The 19,628-nt window shown below is 42.8% G+C and overlaps 1 protein-coding gene across 4 annotated transcripts in view; it reads right to left on the minus strand.

Annotated features, from left to right (window-relative positions):
* Positions 1 to 19,628, minus strand: part of bcar1 (BCAR1 scaffold protein, Cas family member) — a 90,380-nt gene that overhangs the window by 24,970 nt on the left and 45,782 nt on the right. For all 4 annotated transcript variants that reach the window (XM_087171552.1, XM_023397397.2, XM_023397395.2 and 1 more), the window contains one exon: positions 4,031 to 4,771. In XM_087171552.1, coding sequence (XP_087027678.1) covers positions 4,031 to 4,771 — 741 coding nt within the window. The remainder of the gene's footprint in view (positions 1 to 4,030; positions 4,772 to 19,628) is intronic.

The following is a 19,628-nucleotide window of genomic DNA, read 5'->3' on the forward strand; positions in this document are numbered from 1 at the left end:
TTGTTAAAATGTTTGGTTTAGCACTGAGATCATTCATATGGGAAAATTGTGAGTGAACTTATTGCAACAAAATGACATTTCCTTGCCAGGAACGGCGGCCATCTTGAATTTTCCAGTGGCTAATGTGTTTTATCCAAAGAGTAATACCTACAGAGGATTTGTGTAGTTCAGTACTTGTGAAAGATTTCCCTGAATATGCAGTTATCTGCTGCACCATAAGCAGAGCCAGCAGAAAAATCCACAATAAATACAGTTTCTTTCTATTTATGGTAGAAAATACATCGGTAGAATTAGATGAGGATCAGGATCAGCTGACATTTTGTAATCATTATCAGCCTCACTTTTGACTTATCATCATCATTATCATCATCATCATTATTATTATTATTCTCCTACAGTTGTGTTGGAGCTGCAGTCACTGTGTGGAATTATTACTGATGCAAACTGAACATGTTGTGCTGCTGCTGCTTCTTATTGAAGGTTATACTACACTAAAACTAACAGGAGGCTCTTTATTGTGAGAGAGCTGCAGGAAGTTCAGGTTAGTGGATTATTCTACACAGAGTGACCAGTTCTACTAGGGGATCCTTTCTTTTAAATAGCATGCTATGCTGTCTTATGAAAATGGTTCTAGCATACTTTACAGATGTGCCTGCAGTTGTTCGATGTATGGCTCAGCATGTACAGTATGTCCTACAGCCATGAATCCAGGATCTCATCCTACCTTCATGTGTAGCTGCTCTAAAAACCCCTTTATAGATGATGCTCTGTCTGACCTTGTTCTGAAGGACCCCACATCCACCTGTAATGTCCCAAGATGCTGTTGGAGAAATACTGAATTGTTTCAGTCAATGATGAAAGGACAACATTTCTACTGAATTCACCATGAAGCGTCTTCACATCCTGCACATCAATCTATTATGAAGCAGCTACAGACACACAGAGAAGCAGGGGAGCAGCTGGACCCAACCTCATCATCATCATCATCACCAACACACACACACGCACACACACCACATGCATGCGCGCACACACAGACACACACACACACACACACACACACACACAAAACATAACACTGACTCAGTGGTGCTTACACATATGGCTCACTGCACCACAGCAAGCCTGGGGGGCGTTCCCCAGACTACACACGCACACACACACACACACACACACACACACACACACACACACACAAAGCCTGTCACCTGCTGGTGCAGTAAAGTGCTTACTCACCCAACCACAAGATCAGAGCTGAATAATTAAAAACCTTATTATTTCACTGGTCCTCCTCTGCAAAAACGTTCACACACACGCACACACACACACACACACACACACACACACACAAGCAACCATTCACTCTGTCAGCGTTTCTGTCTGTCCTCTCCTTGTCTGTTTGTCAGTGTTCCTCTGTCTTCACGTGACGAGATGTATGAAGACCGAATGTTTCGTTTGTTAGGAATCACCCTTTAATTTTGCTTTTCTCTCTGACCACTTGTAATAAAACATTGTGATTGGCTGGTGACTGGCGTGTAACGGGAACCGTGACACATTAATCTGATGGTAGTTTCACATGACAGTCTCATGTGTGAATGAGCACCTGAGTCACATGGAGCAGCTGAGGCTGGACATGGAAACAGCTGATAAAAGCAGAATGCATGGTTCAGATCAGTGTCATAAATTTATGATGTACATTTTCATGCTAGTTGCATGAATGAATAAAGGATCATCCAACAAGAAAGTGAAGGAAAGCTACAGCATGTGAGCAAATTGGAACTCTCTCTCTCTGTCCTGGTGCAGTGGAACTCTCTTTGGAACAAATGATGAAGCTGATGAGCGGCATGTCGCCCTGACATGTCTACTTCTGTTGACTCTTTGTTTGGACTTTGTATGTCTTTTTTATGTGTGGACATTTGTCAATCCCTGTTTTATTTTGTAGTAACCTCCCTTGTGTGTCTCATGTTCATTTTCCTTCCTGTCTTTGTCCTGTTTCCCTCCCTCAGGGATTGTCTGCCCCGCCCTAATGTGTTTCACCTGTGTTCAATCACCCTCGCCTCCCTTGTGTATTTAAGTGTCTGTCTTTGTCAGTTCATCTGTTTTGTTGTTGTACTTCTCTTACGTCTTGCCTTAGTTAGGATTTGTGATGTTCCCAGTGTTTTTTGGATTTTCTGTTGCCTGTTTTTTGGATATCTTTTGCAAGCACATTTTGTTACTAAAACATCTTTTTTTCCACCAACTTCCTGTATGTGTTGTTTGCATTTGGGTTCAGTTTTCCCTCAAAGAGAATGAGAATAGTACTGAGAGGTTCATTAGAGACCTGTTGGTGGGGACGAGTGTCGCTCACACATGATCACAGTCACTAATTAAATCTTCAAGTTTCAGTCTGTGAGAAAACGGAAACTTGCCCAACAATGACAATATCTGGCCCACCAGATTATTAAATCTGTTTTTTTTTTTTAAGCAATGCTCTATTTCAAGGTATTATGAGCTTGTATTCTGTAAGGTTCTGACAGGAAGTTCCAAAAGTTCTGTTTGCTTGCTTGACAAACCTGAAATAGCAGACATACAATGTGTGATATGAAAAAATGAACACCAGTGAATCAGTCAAACATATAATATGTGACCGCCACATGTGAACAGTAACAAAGAAAGTTCTGGTTTTATCAATCAATTTCTTAAATTAGTCTTTGATTATATTCTAGCTGCCATCTAATGGATTAGTAGAGAATTGACTCGAGGCCAAACCCCAGGTTTAAACCTCTCACTGCTCTCATACCACTTCCTCTCATGCATGAGTTTACCTCCATGACTGTCCTGACATGTCTGAATGAAGCCGTCAGGAACAAACATATGAAGAATACCTATTGTATGACTTACAGCTTCATAAACCCGGCAATTTTACATATGTCCTGTCTGAAAGAGGCTGTCGTTCCTGTCAGCAGGTTAAACACCTCGATGCAGATTCTCCACACATCATCAGTCGTAGCGAGCACTGGGAAACTGTCTCTTCAAACAAAATTACAGATAACAGACCTGCAGACCTGATCACAGCACAGAGAACAACCTTGAATCTCTGACACATACACCAGCAGTGACAATAGCAGGAAGTGTGTAAGTGAGTGTTTCATTTCTGAATTAATATCAACAATATATTCTCTTTCTATTTCTTTCTTTCCTCTTTCCTCTGTTTTTCACTGATTATCATTTGCCTGTTTCATTCTTTCCCTCTTTGTGCTCTGCATCTTCTGCATCTCCAAAAGAATATATCCGAGCCGAACAAAGCGCCCGTCCTCTCATGATTTTGTGCTGCCTGTCTTCGCTGTTTGAAAGTCTCTCCCCTGCATCTTGCTGCTCTCTGCCTGGACATCTCACTCTCTGCTTTCCTTCCTGGCTGAACAAGTACTAGGATTATACTTCTGAACTGACATTAATCAAATCAAATGTGCAGTATAAAGGAGAAATATCTAAACATCACTCAGCTGGATTAACAGAAAGTAATGTAAATTGAATATGTCCTTGCAGAAGGAGTTATTACAAGCTGCTCAACAAATACACCCTAACTCCTCGTCATCACACGTGTTGACTGAGGTGATTAGTTAGACAACTAACGCCAGTCTGAGATGATAAATTACATCTAATTTAATGTGTAATTTGCTTCTTTAATTGCTGCTGCTGCCTCTTAACGCTTCACAATAAAAAAACTGTGGAAGTCATTTTCTAATGCACCAATACAATCTCCACAAACGTGGGTGCATGTGCAATGCTGCAATTTCATAACTGATCTCAGAACAGTGGCAGCTGATTCGAGGACAGCTTGACAAGCACACAGTGTGTGTAGCTAGCTATAGCTAGAGCCTTTCTCAACGTGACGCTCCCACGAAAATAAAAGAAACTATAGATACAGCAGCTGCTGGTCAAGCTAGCTTCAGAGACAACACCCTGCTGCCACTACATGACTGACACAAACAGGCCTGTTCTCTTCTAATCATTTTTCACGACAGAATCAGTTCCTCCTTCCTTCTCTTACCTTGCCCAGTGGCTTGTTGCTACTCTCCCAGTTCCTCTTCTCCAGGGAGGGGGGCACCTGGTACACATCCTGCCCAACTCCTGTCCCACCGGTCGGGGCTGCTCCCTGGCCTGGTCCTGGGCCTACAGAGGGGGGCACCTGGTAGATGTCCTGCCCAGGCAGCTGGTACTGTCTCTGGGCTAGAGGTGGACCCTTGCTGGGGGGCCCTGGCTGGGCCTGTGCGGTGGGTCCACCTGGGCCAGAGGGGACCTGGTACAGACTTTGTGGACTTGGTCTGGGGCTGTGGGAGGGAGGCATCATGTAGACAGAGTCAAGGTTGGGCTGTGCGGGGCCGGGGGTGGAGTAGGCTGGATGCATGGACGTGTACTGAGCTGTGGGGAGGGGCTTGTTGGCAAGCCCAGAGGATGAAGTAGCAACAGCAGCAGGTGACGGAGCAGGTGTTGGTTTGGCATAAGCGCTCTGAGAGGGGAGGGGTCGCTGCACCTGGGAGGCAGGACAGGAAGCAGCTGAATCTGGAGTGAGAGGTGTGGCCTGTTGCTGCTGCTTGCTATCGTACATGCCGACCAGGATCTTGAGACGGTTGCCAGGGACGATGCCTTGGCGCCCATGGAGGGAGCACAGCCACCATCCGTCCAACCCCTGCGTGTCACGCTCCAACACCGTCATGATGTCGCCCTTGCGGAAGGACAGCTCATCTGGAGACTCGGCCACGTTGTCGTACAACGCCTTGGCCAACACGTTCTGTGGAACAAACAAAGACCCAGAGATAAATACACTGTACATTAAATATCTATATCAGATATCTTGCGTGGGTCAGAGAGGAAATCACATTGGAACATTTTCTGATCGGCCGACTTCATGGCTAAGGTTCGTTGGGCTGGTTCATCAGCAGCACACTGACACATAAAGCACTTTTAGTATTCATATGCACTTAATGTCTTTTCCAGTGTGAACTCTCTACACACTGAAAACCTGCTTACAATGAATATGCTGTGTAGAACTGGCGCTCAGCAGCTGTGATAAATGTGTCTGTGCTCTGGGCGATAGAGAAAGTGTCTGTCCTAGAGTTATGACTCGTGGTTGTTTGCCTTCGTCAACCAATCAAACTGCAGGAAATATGGTCACAATCTCTCGTTCTGTTTATGAGTGTGTTTTTGCAGAACATTATAATTTCAGAGTGAAGTTGACCTGTGACCTTTTGTTTATAAACTGTCATCACTTCATCATTTTATCCTGTTAGACATTTGAGTTAAATTGTGTCATAATTTGTGTATGAATTCTTGAGGTATGGCCAAAAACATGTTTTGTGAGGTCACAGTGACCTTATCCTTTGATCTTTGACCACCAAATTCTAATCAGTTCATCCTTGAGTCAGAGTGACTGTTTTTGCCAATTCTGAGGAAGATTTCCTGACAGCTCGTGTTCATGAGAACCGGACGGATGGACATCCAGGCGTCTGAAACTATTTGGCAGCTTCAATGCAAAAAAAAAAAAGTCCCTGTCATGTCTCTCACACACACACACAAACACACACATACACACACACACACTCCATCTGTGTTGAAACGCAGCATGCAAACAGAAACACCTCCCCCCGTCTCTCTGGAACTCTTTGAAACTAAACCAATATTTGTCGTCCACATCTGACCTCAGCCTGCTCTCCTCCCTCTGTGTCTGAGTCCCACCCCAGCTATCACAGACTGGTACAGCCTATACTGGCCCCGTGCCAGCTCCACACACACACACACACACACACACACACACACACACACACACACACACACACACAAACACACATGCACAGCAGCATAAGCACAAAGCACTGCCCATCTGAATGAGGCCATGTAATTGGCTTCCAGTTTTATAGCTGCACTTTTCTTTCAGCACACTGAAGGCCTGTTCATGGCTCAGAAAAGACAGAGAAAGAGACACACACTCCAACCTGATATACTCACTTCATCACATTCATTCACATGGACAAAAATACATCCCAATACTCCTCCACAATCATGTGAAATTCAGCTACTTTGTGATCCAAAGTTAGATTTGTTTTCTAGGTATCCGCTCAGCCCGGCTTGTCATCTTAAACTTTACCGAAAGTCCTTCCCCAGTCAGTCAGTGTTTTGTCTAGTTTCAGCTTCACTGTGCCGAGCAAATGTTCTGCAGTTCAGCTGTTTTCACATTAATGTGCTAAAGAAGGAAAGTTTCTCTGTGTTCACCTCAAATCTCACTTCATGTAACACATGTGCACCAGCAGGACTTTGTGACATCACAACTAGTCTGGAGCCAATCATGGTCCAGCATGTAACTAACAGTGTGATGTGGAAAGAAGAATGAACCTTCCAGTGAAGTAGGGTCCAGCACTTTTGAAATGATCAATAAGAGCTTTAATGGTTTACTACATTACAACACCCAGGTAATTAAAGTTCCTCTCCTGGCGTTGACTAATCCCCTGGAAATTCATCTCTCTGTTCCTCAAATTTACATATTTATTTATTTATTTTCATTTATGAGAGAAATCTCTTCCTGGCCTTAAAATGTCTTGGATACACAAACATGTAGCGTTACACAAAACATCCGCCTCTGTCTCCACCCCCCCCCTCAGCCGCTCACCTGCAGTTCACTCATCATCAGAGATCAGACACACACTGCTCTGCTTGTTTTGCTAGCTACTGTACGCCACACAGTGGTGGTAGAGGAGTAATTCAACAATACAAGTCGATGTATCGGAATGGTTAATGTATTTTATGTTTTGCTCTCTACAGCGTTAGACATGAAAAAGTGATAGTTCACATGAGCCTTCATCTTGACGTCATTATCAAACAGCTGATAATCTGTTGCTAATTCTCTGACTTAGCTACCTTAGCTAACTTAGCTGACTTAGCTTGCCAAATTCCGATACGTTACAGTGAAAGGATGGGTGTCAAAGCCGCGCCCCCAAGTTGACAGGATTTTCATTGGAGGGTGTCTTTAACTAAGGTGTGTCTGTGTGGTGACCACCTTACTCAAAACACTGTTGTAGCTGTGTGTTGTAACTGATGGATTCATGCCAGTATGACCTTTGGAAGATGGTGCAAAAATAAAAGCTCCATAACTCTGGAGAAATGGGGGCAGCAGCAGCTGTCTCACAGCCCAGAGGGAAACTGATATCTGCCCTCTGCCACCTGAAGACAAACACCTGTTTAAAGAGCAGCTCAGCAGCAGCTGGATGCCTTGTTTCTGCTCACCTGCAGCACTTTCACTTCTCGCCTCGCTGTAGTGATGTAGGAGTGTAGTCCTGGGTACACTGTGACATCACTGATGGGTGTGGTTAACAGAGCAAATTTTTAGTTTAGTTAAAAGTTTAATTTACTCTGTGATGTAAGTGATAATTAAGTTTTCACTGATTTAACTTGTGATGCCTTTTAAAGTGTCACAGTTTAATTTTTTCTCGCTCAGAGCAAACATCTAATGCCATCTGAAACTCTGTCTATGACTGATTCTTAACTGTAGGTGTCTTCTGAAGAAGTTTGCATTAAAAGTGCTTCAAAGTTGAATATATTTCAACACGCATTTATCTGGCAAATTAAATTTTCTGCTGTTTCTAATTCACCACCATTCCTCCTGTATGGAGCATGAATATTTCTCCATGCTGTTCTCTCGCATCAGTTTGTCTCTTTTGGTTGTTTACAGAACATTTTTCACGTTTTAATTAAATGCTTCCAATATGCTGGACCACTTTCTCTTGCCTTTTTCTCACCGTCCTGATTCACAGTTACAATCCAGAAATGTCAATGTTGCTAGGTAACCATCAGGAGCATCAGCCAGGACAGATAACTAGCAGGATCGTCATTTGTTTCCTCTATCAAATAACAACCGCAGCAGCTGGGTTACTCTGACATGGATGTCAGTGATACACACTCTTTCTCTCTCTCTCTCTATCTTATCCTCTCTCTCTCTTTCTTTAGTATCAGTGAGTGTGTGTAGAGCTCACACACACCAGCTCTGATTGTCATGTGAGTGGATGATGAATGCAATTCTCTCTGTTCTTTCTCTCTACAGGGAAATGAACAGAGCTTCTGACGCCAGACTGGGGTCACCCTCTCACATACACCCCCCCCCACACACACACACAATTTATTAGAATTTTATCATCTATAATATAGAGACATGGATGTGTTCAAATAAAACATCTCTTGATGAACACACACACGGACCTCTTTCGTCAACTCCAGTGTCCAGAAAAATAGGAAGTGCAATGACAATGACTCACACTCCCTTCTGATTGGATGATGGGTCAGTGACTTGACCCTCAGGTCCAGAAACACCATGTCATGCTCCATTTCTGTCTCTTTGTGAATTCAATCAAACATTCAGACCAGATTTTCCTCAATGGCTTAGTTAAAGTTAAACGAGAGTTTGACAGAACACTGTGTCTGGTTCTGAGCTTTGAATAGGAATGAACCATTTGAGGAAAATATCAAACTGTGTTTTTCTCTGCCCAAAATTGTGACTATAAAGCCCCTTTTCCAGTGGTCAAAAAACCCACTAAGACCCTCCAACATCAGGCTTTTGTCGGCCATTGAAAAGGGAACAATCAGCATTCACACTCGGGTCACATGACTCTGGAGTAGAGGCAGGTATTTACTGTCTCCGGCTCCAATTAAGTGACACGCTAATTTTTTGCCCCTTTTCCTGCTGTGACGTCTTTCAGAGACACTGTGAACACACCTGTCACCTGTCCAGCACAGTGCTGTTCAAGCAGAAACACAGCAGCTACAGAGCTTCAGGATGAAAGAGTGAAGCTGCAGCCCTGAAATAAGTTTTAAAAACACACAATTACTGATCGAAGCATCTCACACTGAGGCTCTGACACTTACCAGCACCAAGCTGGGGATGAGACATGACAGATCCATATTACCAGATGGAGGCTCATTCTCTCTCCACTGTGTCTGTGTGTGCTCTGCAAGTTCATGTGATGACATCACTTCTTGCAGTTGTGTGTCTGGACAGAAAGACAAACTCGTCCGGCAGGGGAAAAGGAGTCAATCGGCTTTTATTACCCGGTTTACCCGTGTTTAAAAACCCTGCTTATATCCGCTAATTGGTGGTTGGTGGAAAAAGGGTACAATATTTTGGTATGCAGCTGCTCAGATGTAAAGGTGCTCTATTCTGACAGTAAAGCTCCACTTAGCTGTGTGCAGACATGGCTGGAAGCCCTCAAACATCCCCATGTGTTAATCGGCGTGAGAAAGCCATCGAGCAGACACTTGTACATCCACTCAGCAGAGGCAGTCTGGGAGTGTGGAGAAATGAGAACACAGCGGGAGCTAATCACATTACCCAGACCTCTCGGGATAAATCCCAGCAGTGACGGGCCCCAACAATGTGACGCTACCAAGGCAACTGTTGCCGGGGCAACTGGCCACGGCCGAGCGACGCCAAAACTTCAACAAGACTCGTCTGGGAGACAACAGAGGATGAAAGAGACAAAAGAGAGGGCAAAGAGGAACAGAGGAGTTTAAAGAGCTGCAGGTGAAGTGACGCACTGAGCAACTGATTTAAAACAATTAAAATCCCACTGAAGAAGTTCCACAGCAGTTTATTGAAGAAGGGGAAATCTGGTATTTGTAATCTAAGCTTTGTTTAGATCTCAGGTTGAGAAATTCCACAGTAAGAACACACTGTTGTGTTTTGTCTTAATGAGAAAAAACAAGCACATACTTAAATCAACTAATGAATTATAGTGACATGATGCTAAACATCTTAAAGCTCCATATATGATGGTAGATGTCCATGTGTTGTTTGATTATAAAGCAGGTCTAGGTTCTATATTAATACTGTGAAAGTACCAAAAGTAGTATTTAAAAGAAAAATATTCTGCAAAATGAATCAAAATTCTTGGTTTAAAAAAAATATTTATTTTTAAATGCATAAATTAACAATTTCATTTAAATGTCAAATCTGGTCAAAAGCAGTGTCTTTAGTTTCTGCTGCTACAAACCATTAGGAGGTTATTGTCAGTTTAAAAGAGCATTTCAGTGGTTTGCATGTTTTAGGTCATAACTGCTGAGCAGCCACTGATCTCCATTTATTACATTATGAACTATGACGTGATGTTCACTCTGATGTTTACACATAAAGACAAAGCAGAGGTGTGTGGCTGCCAGTGAAGTGAGCTGTTCACTGTTTAATAACATCTTTAGACTGAAACTGAATAGCTAATATTGTTACAGTGATTACACTGTGATAACTGCAGTTAATACGATAATGCATTTAATTAACAAGACTTTTTCATGACATTTTTGTTTGTTTTTAGATCCAGAAACTGAAGAGAGAGAGAGAGAGAGAGAGAGAGACGTCCACTGAAGAGAAAGTAATGTGAACAGCTGGTGAAGCGAGCTCACTATAGACAGGTTACTTATCTGTGTGTGTGTGTGTGTGTGTGTGTGTGTGTGTGTGTGTGTGTGTGTGTGTGTGTGTGTGGCTTAATGTCCTTTGTCTCTTGCCTGCTATTTGACCCCTGGGGACAAATACCAGCCTATCACAAGAGGTTCTAGTGTGTGTTTGAGTTCGTGTGTGTGTGTGTGTGTGTGTGAGTTTGTGTGTGTGTGTGTGTGTGTGTGTGTGTGTGTGTGTGTGTGTGCGTCCCTATTCATCACATTGCAGAAAGTTGAACAGAGAAAAGGCCCTTAATGTTTCCCCCCATCTGTCTCCATCTCTGCGACTGTCACAATTACTGTAATTTCTGTTCCCTCTTTCTTCTTGTCATTCTCCTGCTCTCTCTCTCTCTCTCTCTCACTCTCTCCGCCTCTCTGGAGGAAGACTAACAGCTCCTCCAGACCCTTGGTTCTCTTTGCAGCCTGAAGTGAATTTGAGTGAGTCCAGTTTGATGTGGGTGAGTCAGGATGAGCTGCGGGTCAACACTCAGGATTATTGTTAGTGTGAACACTCAGAGCTAACAGAGGAGAAGCTACAGTATGGAGTCAGTGAGCGCTGTGTTAGTGCTGCTGAGAGACCATTAGTTCAGCTTGTTTGCTTTGTAAAATGTATGAGGACGATACTGTCTGTCTGTATAGCATCAGTTTAATCAGATATACTGAACCACAATAAAGACATTATAAAAGCAAACCTTCTCTAAGAAAAAACACTTCTTAATATACCTATAGATAGATAGATAGATAGATAGATAGATAGATAGATAGATAGATAGATAGATAGATAGATAGATACTTTATTTATCCCCTAGGGGAAATTCATGAATGTTATGTTTATGTTATGTCTGGAACCTAGCACACCGCCATCTTTTTTTTTTGTCCTGGCATCATGAGAATGGTTGTTTACTACAACACTGTTTCAATATCTTCAGTTCCACTGTGGCACAGTGGGATTTGAAAGTTTTCATGAATGAAGAATCAAGATCCACAGACCGAGTCAGAAACTCATCTGCCTATCAGAGGAGAATGTTACCTGAATCTGGAAGTCAGCACACTGGGAATAACAGGTGATGTTGGTGTGTGGAGAATCTCATACGAGATAACGTCAGCTGTTACCAATCTGACGTGTCAGATGTTAAGAGAGAGAGGGACTAGAGGTCTCAACGCTGAGACACTGGAACAACCAATCAACAGGAGGTAAGCTCTGCTCTGGTGTAAAAGGAAGTAGATTGTCTACTCTGCCGTTGATTAGTTGCACAAAATACTCTGAACGAGGAACAACAACAGTTCAGGAACTGAACAGCAGCTGCTAGCAAAGACAACAAGGTCAGTAACACTGTAACTCATTATCATGTTGTATTCACCACTGGGAGTCCAGGCTGATGAGAGCCAATAAGGAGAGACCGTGGGTGTCTGCGTCATCATTTCCAAAGGTCTCAGTTTCTGTCTGTCTAGACTACAACACAACCCCATAGTTTTCAAAATAAAACACAACTCCAAAATGTTCAAAATAAAATGCAATTCCAGACTTTTCAAAATAAAACAGGTCCAGCAAAGTTTCTGAAAGTTTCAGTTTTAGAGGGTGAAAACTCTGTGTGGACAGCAGGAGGAAATATAGCAGAAGAGAAGAGTTTATGAAAACGTAGTAGTCTGGAAGTAGCCTTAGAGTGCTAAAGTGTCATGTTGTAGTTACTGTTAACATTGATTTTATTTATCTGACATATTGAAATAAATATAAAATAATCATTCACTGTGACAAATACACAGCATGTTCATTCAAAATGTCGAGGACAAACCAAAAATGAACTTATTTCCATTGTGGTCCTCATGAGCCCAAACCCAGAGAGTGCAGATTTCTATGTTAATGTTAGACAGAATGAATGAATCAAACTTTATTGATCCAGGGGCAAAACAAAAAGACTCTCCTCAGCTTCTGCTCTCTTCTGTATGTCCATTGTGATATTTACTGACAGCATTAACCAATAAGCCACTCAATTCACCCGTTCACTCACATTCATACTCGCAGTCATACACTGATGGAACAGCCATCAGGGGCAATATGTGGTTCAGTTTCTTGCACAAGGATACTCTGACATGCGGCCTGGAGGAGCTGGGGATCAAACCACTGACCCTATAACTAGTGGACGACCCACTCCACCTCCTGAGCCACAGATGCCCCCGAATGACAAATGAAATTAATTAAGAACACAGAGAAAAATCATCCATTAACATTCATCAGTGTTTCTATTCTTTACTCTACAGCACAAAGACATTGAGTTCACACTGATATTAACATGTACTGTATACAGCTTTTCCATTTCTCCCATGAAGGTAGATTTAAGGTTGTTAAAATAATCTTTTCCACTCTGTCTGACACTTCATACATACTATATAATATACTTATTCATTCATTCATTCTGTGCACTATTTTAAACATATTTACTTAAAATCCAGAAACATTTGGAAACTTTGAAGTTTATTCTCTAATTAAAATGTTGAAATAAAGTTTTGTGGGATTGAACAATGTTTAGCTACATACTTTGTAATTACTGACTCTTTGGCAGGTCATGTGGTTTGAAGGGGTTAATTTTCAGTTGAAGGAATACACTGGAGTGTAAATACAGAGTTGTTGTAGCACACACACACTGAAGAGATTCTACTGTGTCTCCGTGAACAAAGTGTGTGTGTGTGTGTGTGTGTGTGTGTGTGTGTGTGTGTGTGTGTTTGGTGTGTGTCACTGCAAAGCCAAAGTGTGTGTGTGTGTGTTCCTGTGTATATCTCTGCTATGCTGAAGCAAGCCCATGCATGTCTGTCTCTCTCTCTCTCTCTCTCTCCCCCCTCTCTGTCTCACATACACACACACACACACACAGGATTTACTACAGCATTCCACAGCCTCCACATATTAACTCACAACGTTCCTATTACCTCACATTCCAGAGGTGTCACAAAACACACACACACACACACACACACACACACACACACACACACACACACCATTCAAAATCATTAGGATGATCAATCACATAAAGACGAGCTTTAGCTTCTTTTGTTTTTTTAGCTTCTTCCCTTCTCGCTCTCTCTCTCTCTTCCACTTCTTTCCTTACCCCCCCCCCCCTTCTTTTCCTGTCTTGGCATGTCAGACTGTTCTTGAGAAATAGTTGTGAGTGCACGGCTGATCTCTACAGCAGCAGAAAGAATCCTTCGCCCAGCGGAGCATCTAGGACACCGCTGCAGGACACCGGCATTAGTGATGTGTTTACAGGGAACAGGACGAAGGCTCTATACATTAGTCATCATCACTCTGAAACTATGCTTTATATTTTGTTTTAATAGAGAGCAGGAGAGTTACATGCTTCACAGGAAACACAGCTCTGAGGTAAATTCTTCAGTTTGACATGAGAGGAAGAGGAAAAATTAAAAGCCCATGCTTATTAGAACCCAGAAAAACTTCAAGGTACTCTTATTTTACCTATGAAGATCAGTTTACTGTATAAAGTCTTCTGATATCATTCCAGCGAGGTCTGGGAGACTACAAACTGAACACCAGGCGTGTGGAACCCCTGAAAGCTTCTACGAGACACTGAAAACAGTGCTCAGTTAGTCTGACAAAAGGGTTCTCGGGAATTCTTCAGTCCCCTTGAGTCCTTCAGGGGGTTGACACTCTCCACATGGTCCTTGTGCACCCTTTGGGGCAGAAAAATAAATCATATTCTGGGTTTTCCCAGACACCCCGGCTTTATGTGCCGTGCTAAACTCTAGTTGAGGCTGCAGCTTTAACGAGTGATGACCCCAGCTGAAGAATTCCTGCCCTCGGGCTCTGACTAACAGCAGAGACAACAGCAGGGATTGTGTAGCCTGCAGCACAGGATAGACTCAGGTGGGCGTGGCCTCAGAGTTGCTTAACCTGTTGACAGACAGCCCTCGTAGGAACTTATGAATAGCTGCCAGACATGAACACGCACACACAGATAGTTGGCTTGTTCAAAGCGGCTCCACCTTCTCCACCACAGAGAGAAACAGGGTTGAAAACATCCAACACAAGTCCAAGAGTTTCCACTACGGCTGAGATTTGTGTAACTTTATTTATTTGTTTTTTTTTTTTGTTTTTTTATTCCTTATGCCATTCAGGCATTGAACACAGAATGACAGCACCAGGGAACACTTGTTACTGGTCTTGTTATTTTATAAGCTTTGCTCTCTGGTATTTATTTATCTGCTGCTACTTGCTCATTTACACTATTATATCTTTTTTGTTATGTGGATTATGTCGTATTTTTTTATTGTACTTTCTTCGGGAGAGGCTGAAGACAAATGTACACTGAGGATGACAATAAAGTCTAAAATAATTCATCTAAGACTCTGATATATTGTGGCCATGTTTCTGCCACTGTTTTATAAGGCTGATGTCCTCATTCTGAAAGCTGTGATTGGTCGACTGTTCCTCCCGGTGGCTGACACCAGACCTGTGACAAAATCAGCATGTGTGACTTTAGTTTGTAATGTTTTCAGTCAAAATTTAATCCGCCATAAAAAAAGAGAGACTGTTGTTTTATTAGCTGTTAGCTGTGTAGCTAGCTGCTAATTCAGGCTGTGTTTACAGAGTGCCGGTATCAGGGACTTTGGTTGTGACCAGACACCTTCAGAAATGACTATGTGCAACACTCAACAGAAGAACTGAGCCCACACCTGTGTTTAAGGGCTTTACTAAGCTGCACTTACACAGGTAGCAAAGACCTGCCGGCACACCCTCTGATCACTGTGTGTGTGAGTGTGAGTGTGAGTGTGAGTGTGTGTGCGTGTGTGACTACAGAGCTGACGCCTACATCTTCACACCAGAATACAACATTCAACACACAGAGGCTCAGAGCAAGAGTGGTGTGTGGCAGTGTAAGAAGCTTTAAAGCGTCAGGCTCCACCTCCACAGAAAACCCAGGAACAACAGGCTGAAGGTTTAAAATGGCTTCAGGAGCACAGCGGCATAAATCTGCACCGTGGTGAACTGTGACACTCACATAAATCTGTTGAGAAAGCTACACCTCAAACTGCAGTGTTGACTCTGTGATTCAGCACTGAGCGGCGGGAAAAACATCCAGTGATTCATGGCTCGTTGTTCGTTCAGTACTCTACTGTACTGTGACACCAACGGCAACAACACAGGTATAAACTGAACACAAGAGAATGAGCAGTTGTATTTCAGAGACATGAGCAACAAAGCTTCAGTCTGTTTTAACCACAATTACACAAGTCACTTCATTTTGGGTTCATGTGAGGATTAAGTTGAGATGTGCAAAATATGTTGTGTATACCTGTCAGTCTGCCTTTACATGTTTCATATGCTAAACCACATCATCTAAGGTTTACTTCTGCAGCCTTGTTCACAAAGCTTGTAGGGGGGTGTCTGTACACTGAGGCTCACACAGTACCAGTCCTGTATCTGCTGCTGAATCTGCTGTTCGTGTTTCCACTTTGCTTATTTGGAAAAAAATCGGAATCAGAAATTAAAACCTATTTCCTCCACAAGCTGCAGCTTTAAACTAAATTATTTCTCGACCTTTGGGAACAGAATGTATAAAATAATGTAAAGTTCCTTTTCCATTGGTCAAAAGACCCACCAGGGTGAACTCTCTAATTTTCACCTGTTTCCCTGCTGTGACATCTTTCAGAGCAAAGACACTGTGAACACACCTGTCACCTGTCCAGGTGCTGTTAAACCAGAAACCCTGCAGCTACACTGAGCTCCGGGATGAAAGAGTGAAGCTGCAGTCCTGAAATAAGTTTCAAAAACACTCAATCACTGATGGAAGCGTCTCATTACAGAGGCTCCATTACAGACATGACAGGTCTGTTTTACCCATTAGCACAGGAGCTAGCAGCTCACTATCTCTCCACTGTGTCTGTGTGTGTGTGTCTGTGTGTGCTCTCTAAGTGCATGTGATGACATCACTCCCTACAGTTGTTTGTGTCCTCAGTCTAAACAGAAAGACAAACTTAACTGGCAGTCAGTGGAAAAGGGGTCAAAAACCTGCGTTTAAAAAACCTGCTTATACTCGCTAATTTAAGCGTAAAAACAGTATTAGCTAGCAAGTCCACCTGAAGCTTTTTAAAGCCTCCAGTCACATTTCATGGAGTTTAGTTTCAACAGGTCATGAGAAGTGGTTCAAGGCTGCTAAATGGACCTTTGAGATCATTTTGTTACACACCAGCAATATAGTTTCAGTTTTTCAATCTAAAAATGACTCAGCACAATCAAACACTCTGACTTGTTAATGAGTGAAGAAATGAAATCTGACCCAGATGACTGCTGAAGAAAGGAACGTGCTCTCTAATGGGCAGTCCATGACCAGGGTGGTCTGAATCAGTCCACAACAGGACAAGGCTTTGTCTTGCAGTACTGGTCCAAATCTCAATGTGTCTCATAGACACTGCAGAATCTGTACATGAGCTACTGAAAATCCCTGATTCAGGCCCCTCCCCCCTCGGTCTCGTGTGACTTCCTGTCACTTCTGTATCTGATAAAGGTCAAAATGGCTGAACTATTTCACATAACATAAGAAATTGAGTTGAGTGTACATCATGTTTCAGGACCATGTGGTTGTTGTTGTTGCTGAGTGTCTTTTAAGCCAATATGGGCTGAGCACCATGTGGTGCAGGACACTTAATCAGTTCTTCAATCAATCAATCAATCAATCAATCAATCAATCAATCGAATGAACATTAAATAGATACATTTCTCTCTGTTTTACCATCTAAGATAAATACTGGATAAAATCAGCTCCTGTTTCAGGCCTTTTGAAACTGATATCCATGCACCAGCAGCATCATGATGCCAGCCGTCTGTCACAGTATTTTATGTTGTTTATTACTATAGTGAATCATATAAATGATAAGAATTACACAATAAATAGTTTTATATCAAACTTCATTATATTCATTATGTCAGACAATTAATCTGTATCATCTTCCTCTCTGTAACAAAGCACAGGATCAGATGCATCCTCCCCCTGAGCACAGGTGGTGATCCAGCATGATGAAGGCCACTGGGCCCAGATGTTCTACAGCTGTTCAGTGTGACCACTGCGTGATCAGCAATCACTTTGTAAACCTGTCTGTCTCCAAAGCTCCAAGCTCAGCACAGTGTCCCAGACCCACATGGTATCTGGGTCAAAGGTCGCTCTGTCCACTGAGTCACAATGAGTCACACAGTCCTGCACATGCTTCAGTGCTGAGACAGTCTGTCAGGTAAAGTCAGGATCTGGTGATGAGAGAATATAGCGCAGAACTTACTGGCTGACTGTCTGTTGACTGACTGGCTCACATTCTGATTAGCTGATTCACTGCTCCACTGACTGACTTTATGGTGGACACCTGTGTGTGCTTTAGCTCAGGGGTCAGTGAAGATCAGTGTGTTCTGTGAGCGTGTGTGGTTTGGTAGATGGGGGGTGGCCGGCTTATCACCAGAGCCAGGACCCCCCGGGGGTCTGGAGCTGGTGAGTGTGTGTGTGTGTGTGTGTGTGTGTGTGTGTGTGTGTGCAGGAGACAGAGGGGAATTCCTGCTGTAAGCTCGGCCTCTGTGACTCAGACAGTGAGTCAGGAGAAATACAAGGTGAAGAAATGTGTTCTGACACAATAGGGACCATGTTACTCCGCACACAGACAGTCACTCATATCTTTATATTCACAGAACATGACCAGGAGCCGAACGCTGATAATGTATAAATAACAACAAGAGGATAAAGACAGCTGGTGATGAGACAGGACACCTCCTCTTCCTCTGAACCACAGAGCTCCACTGTTTCTAAAAAACAGTGAAGCACGTCAGTGACCCACACTGTTACACTGGGTGACATGTTCCTTCTTCACCGTGAACACACACACACACACACACACACTCTAGTTTATTTAGACTTATTCCCACACAAATACTCACTACAGCACCAAATGTGGTTTAATCTGCCGCTGAAAATAGTCCCAGACAAATTATATAAACATATTTCCTCCTGTGTGTTAAACCCTGTGGTGTCCATCTGTTTCAGGAAGTGACTGAGCCTTTTTTAAAGGAAACTATATATTTGTTATATTTACAGTAAATACATTAAAGAAAAGTCATAAGTGTCGTTGTTTCATATCGGTTCTATCGCTTTGTAAATGCCCAGCCCTACGCAGGGTTCTGTCTATAGCTAACACTCATCAGGGCTTTCTTTAAATACTGGAACAACATCTTCACACTGGGCGGAGTCTAAAGATCTGACAGCCCCTCTCTCTTCACATTTAAATCACCTGACAGGTTAACAGACAACATCACCAATGTGTTTTAATGTGCGTGGGTCAGGTCAGAGTCAGGGAGACCTGACACACTCACACACCCTCCTCTGTGGTATGGAGGGAATCCTCTTCATCTATTTAAAGCCCGCACTGTTTCCTGTCCCCCACCACCACCTGACTGTAGCAGCAGCCATTTAATGTAATGAATAAAGATGGAGAGAAGTTACAGGTCCAGATGAGAGATTCTGGTTCCTACAGCTTCCAGTCTAGCTTGACACATCCAGCTAATATTCCACATATACAGTACATATGATATATGGTTGTCCTAAAACAACACAGAAAGAAGGACTGGGTTTGATTTAGCAGCTCTTGGTTTATTTTTACTTTCAAAGAGATAAAAACTCCGGCAGCTCTTGTAGTATACAGAAGAACTTTATTAGACCGATGCATCATCAGGGTCATCACAAAACACGTCACAGGTGACATTTAAATATGACAGGTATGAAACAAAAAAAACAGCCAATCATATGTGAACACATACACATCATTCTTAAAAGTGGGTTGGGCATGTGGTCATGTGGATTCAGGCCAATCGTTGTCTCCGGCCGGTTGGGGACATGGGTGTAACCGTGTTTTAGTGCAGTTACGGGCTGTATGACACAGACCTTGTCCCAAAATGCATCCACTTGATGTGGCTAGGATATGTATGTGTTCACATATGATTGGCTGTTTTGTATTGTTTTGTTTCATATCTATCTTATTTAAATGTTACCTGTGATGTGTTTTGTGATGATGACCCTGACAGCGGCCACAAACTAAAACGCGTTGGTCTAATAAAGTTCTTCAGTGTACTGTAAGTGTTGCTGGAACTTTTATGTCTTCGGACTTTTTCCTTCCTCCGTGCTCTGTGGACG

The sequence above is a fragment of the Seriola lalandi genome, unplaced genomic scaffold, assembly GCF_002814215.2.
Source record: "Seriola lalandi dorsalis isolate HSWRI2012SDOR001 ecotype SW California unplaced genomic scaffold, Sedor1 jcf7180002055008, whole genome shotgun sequence".
Classification (NCBI taxonomy): Eukaryota; Metazoa; Chordata; class Actinopteri; order Carangiformes; family Carangidae; genus Seriola; species Seriola lalandi.